Below are 5000 nucleotides of genomic sequence, written 5' to 3'. Positions count from 1 at the left end.
TTCGTGTTATAAATAAAAGTTCAAAAGAAAATGATAATAAATAATAAAAAAAAAAAAAAAAAAAATACATATATTATTTTATATATATATATATACATAAAAATTGGACCATTTTAATTTAAATATAAAAAAAATTAAAAACAATGAAATTTATTACATATATATATTTATATATATATATATATAATACATTATAAAATTATCAGATAAATACTTTTAATTATAATGTATACATAAATTTTAATTATTATTGTTGAATTACACAAAAAAACAAAAAAATTTGAGATAAACTAAAAAAAAACAGGCTCTTCTTTAATTAAAACATCATTAATTAAACCATCACTTGCGATTATATCTTGATTTTCTAAAAATAAAATGTAAATATAAATATAAATAAAAATATAAATAAAAATATAAATAAAAATATAAATAAAAATATAAATAAAAATATAAATAAAAATATAAATATAAATATAAATATAAATATAAATATAACTACAAATACATATACAAATACAAATAAAAATATATATTTTTTTACATATATAACATAAAATGTACATGTATATTTTTTTTTTTTTTTTTTTTCTATTTGATACCTATTATATTTAATTCCAACCCAGTGAGACTATTTTTTATGACATTCTAAAAAAGAAAAAAAAAAAAAAAAAAAATCACATGTACAATTATAAAATATATATAAGGTGAATAATAAATATTTAAACACACGACACTAATGTATTAACTGATGAGATGCATATAAACTGTTTGAATATTACTTGTACAATATTCAAAACCTTCGATATTATGTGAAGGATATTTCCTTTTTGCTTTACTATAAAAGATAATAACAAACAAGAAAAAAGATCACCACTTCCAAAACAATTAAAATGAATCTTTAAAATTTTATATTTAAAATAAACTATTTTATTTTTATTATTAAAAAATGAAAGGTATAAAAATAAATGGTCTTTATCGAAATTATAATTTACAGAAGTTATGATAACAATTTTTACACCTTTATGTAATAATACATTTAAACATTTTATAACATCTTTTTCTTCATTTATTTTTATTCCACATAATAATTCAGTTTCATATTGATTAGGTGTAATAATATCAACATACTCAATTGCTTTTTTATATGATTCTACAACACGTTCATCAACATAAAGTCTTCCGTTATCTCCCATAACGGGATCACATACCCAAAGAAAATTTAGATTTATTATGTTTTCTATGAAATATAATTCTTCATCTTTTTTTCTTCCCTGGGATATTTTCAATATATTGTTCTTAAGCATACCTTTTTCATTTATTTGTTTACCTTGAGGAATAATTTGATGGCTACTTTTATGTTCATTTGAATTTATAAGTCTATATGGATGCTCACCATTAGGTTCATCCATGTGACCATTTGTGAGACCATGTGCGTGACTATTTGTATGACCATTCATGTGATCATTTGTATGACCATTCATGTGATCATTTGTATGACCATTCATGTGACCATTTGTATGACCATTCATGTGACCATTTGTATGACCATTCATATGAACATTTGTATGACCATTCATGTGACCATTTGTATGACCATTCACGTGACCATTTGTATGACCATTCACGTGACCATTTGTATGACCATTCATGTAACCATTCATGTTACCATTCATGTTACCATTATCATTACTTTTTCCACGGTGTATTTTCCTTTTCCTTCTTAATTCAAGTATATTTTTGGTAACCATATCAACACATTCCGCATTTTTAATATAACCTGTGAGAAAATAAATATTACTATCATTCATAAATTCTTGATCTTTATTATATTCACTTAATATAATATCAACTTCTTGACTATTTAATTCAACACCACTATGTTTGAACTTTGAATAATATTGTACTGTGTTTAGAATTTTAGGAATATGTCCTCTTCTTCTAAAAACGAATGCTGCTATATTATTTCCACAAAATCCATCAAACACTTGTGATTGTATGGAGATAATATTTTCCTTCTTCATGATAAAAGATAAAATATAAAGAGAAATATTATATTATATAATATGATATAATATTATTTAATATGATATAATATTGGAAATATGGAGACACAAAATATAAAATATATATATATATATAATATAATATATGTATGGGAAAAAAAAAAAAAAATTCCCATATTTTTATTATTTTCCCTCTTTTTACAAATTGTTCTTATATAATCTTTAATTGTTTTTTTTTTTTTTTTTTTTATTAAAATTTATTTGCCATAGAAAAAAAAAAATATATCTCCAGTAAGTATATATATATATATATATATATATATATATATTTATTTATTTATTTACCGTTTTATTTTTATTTTACAAATAAACGGCGTCACAATATTAATAATATAAAAACATTAAATTTTTATGGATGCAAATTATTATAAAATATTTTAGTAAAACATGCCTTATATAAATAATATGTATATATTATATATTATATATATATATATATATATGTGATTATTTCTTAGCCCTACGACATTATAATAAAATAAATGTAAAAAAACTTAAATGGTATAAAAATATATAATTATGGAGAATTCGTTTTTGTTTTTTTTCTTTTACATAATATATAGTTTATATATAATTCGTTAAAAGTTCAAAAGGATTATGTAGAAATTGTTGTTGTATATATATATATATATATATATATATAAAATTAAACAAATAAATAATATATATATTATATATTTATATATGACATATTAACATATTATTTTTTATGAACGAAAAAAGCATTAAATAAAACATGAATAAATTAAAAAAATCAATCTTTATAATATACTGAAAAAAAAAAAAAAAAAAAAATCCTTTCATTCAAAAGGTGTTAAAATATAAATTAATGCGAAGCAACTTGTATATTATATGTAATATATTATATTATACATATAAAATATTATATATATATATATATATTTTTTTTTTTTGTGAGGATTTAATTAATTATCAGGGTGAAATATGATCATGAGCACATATATAATTTTTTTGGATTAAAAAAAGAAAAAAAAAAAAAAAAGATAATAAATAAATAAATAAATATATATATATATATATATATATACAAATATTTATATATGTGCTATTTTTTTCTTTTCTTTTATTTATTTTTATTTTTTTGTTTTCCCTTATATTTTATAATATCCAATACTTTGCCATGGGATTAATAAATTTTGTATGGATCCTTCTTTTGTGTATGGTATGAACTTCTTTATATAAATATAACATCTTGAAAAGTAAAACATATATATATATATATATATATATATTTATTTATTTATTTATTTATATATGTTCATATTTATTTTTTAACGTTTAATATATATATAATATAATTAATAAGGTAAGTACACTTTATTTAGATATTACCTATATTAAAAATGTTAAAAAGAAATAATATATTATATAATATATAGATTACCCCTTACATATAATATGAACATAATTTTTTTAATTTTACAACTTGTAAAAATATTTCTTACCACATTCAATTTGTTCTTACACACACATATATATTTATATATATATATATGTATGTATGTGTGTTTATGAATTCATATAAGCTATCATAATAAATATAATAACATATATATAACTTTTTCTTCAAGTTATTTATTCCTTATATTATTCTATCTTCTACATATTTATTGTATATAATATTACCAGAAAAAAAAAAAAAAAAAAAAAAAAAAAAAAAGGAAAGTCATGACCATTAAATTGATAACACATAAGGGTGTGGACAAAAGATGAAAATATTGTCTTTCCTAGGTGTTCTCTGAAAAAAAAAAAAAAAAAAAAAAAAAAAAAATAGGGAAAAGGATAAAAATATAAAAATATAAAAATATAAAAATATAAAAATATAAACAATAATGTGTATTTAATATATATATATTTATTTATTCATTTATTTATTTATTTACATTTTGATTATACTCTTTGCATATATTTTTGTGCGCATGAGATATGAATAATAAGGGCCGTTCCAAGAAAGAGAAATATTTATACAACCAATACGATCAATGCTATGATATTTTTCTTAAAAAAAATGATATAACAAATATTGTTATACCAGAAAAGAAATCTGAAGTAACAAACACACACATTGAATTTGAACAGAAGAAAGAGAAAAGAAAAGAGAAATATCCATATAGAATAATTAGAATAATAAAGAGCCATGAAAACGATGATATTGTTTTTTATTCTGTCAAAAAAATAAATAAAATATACAAAAAAAAAAATATATACAAAATAAACAAATTATACAGAATAAATAAAATTGAAAAATATAATTCATTTATCAATTCTTATGAACATATATTAAAAGATATATATTTAAAAAAAACAAAAAATTCTTTACCTTCAAACAATATATATAATATTTTATCTATTATAGACAAAGACGAAGAAGAAAATGTAACTTGTATATTAAAGAAGAATCATATTTATAATTTTCTAAAATATAACAACTTTATTATTCTTGCGTTCCAAATAAGAAAGAAATATAATAAAAGTAAGAAAATAATAAAAAGTTTAAGGAAGTTCAATTATTTTATTCTGAATAAATGTTTGATTGAAAATTATAAAGATCATTATAATAATAAAAATAATATTTCCTTAGAATGTAAAAATAATATAGAGTATCATAATACTATTTATGATTACAACAAAAAGACTCAAAAATTTTATAATCATCTCAATAAACAAAATGATCATTTAATATACAAAGAATGTAATTCATATAAAAATATATTAAAGGATCAGAATAAAATAACACATGATCATAATGATTCTAGGAACATACAAACTTTTAATTTTCCTTTAATTTATACATTAATAAATAATATTAAATGTATATCTAATTACAAATATATAATTGAAAAAAAATTATGCTATGAATGCTACTCCAAAATAAAATTAAACAAAATAAAAAAAAAAAAAAAAGAAAAAAAAAAA

The 5000-nt window shown here is 18.2% G+C and overlaps 2 protein-coding genes across 2 annotated transcripts in view; one reads left to right on the top strand and one right to left on the bottom strand.

Annotated features, from left to right (window-relative positions):
- Window positions 1-290: 290 nt before the first annotated feature.
- On the bottom strand, window positions 291-2021 carry PRSY57_0614700 (pyridoxal kinase; the record flags this gene model as incomplete). The annotated part of the gene is made up of 3 exons (XM_012906523.2): window positions 291-364; window positions 600-645; window positions 780-2021. The coding sequence occupies 3 exons, from the start codon at window positions 2019-2021 to the stop codon at window positions 291-293; spliced, it is 1362 nt and encodes a 453-aa protein (XP_012761977.2).
- Window positions 2022-4010: 1989 nt separating this feature from the next.
- The window catches only part of PRSY57_0614600 (hypothetical protein), a gene marked incomplete at both ends in the record, with an annotated part of 5286 nt that continues 4296 nt past the window's right edge, over window positions 4011-5000 (top strand). The window contains one exon of the mRNA XM_020114610.1: window positions 4011-5000. This exon is cut by the window's right edge and continues 4296 nt beyond it. Coding sequence (XP_019970681.1) covers window positions 4011-5000 — 990 coding nt within the window.

The sequence above is a fragment of the Plasmodium reichenowi genome, chromosome 6, assembly GCF_001601855.1.
Source record: "Plasmodium reichenowi strain SY57 chromosome 6, whole genome shotgun sequence".
Taxonomy (NCBI): Eukaryota; Apicomplexa; class Aconoidasida; order Haemosporida; family Plasmodiidae; genus Plasmodium; species Plasmodium reichenowi.
This window is presented reverse-complemented; position numbering and strand designations above follow the sequence as displayed.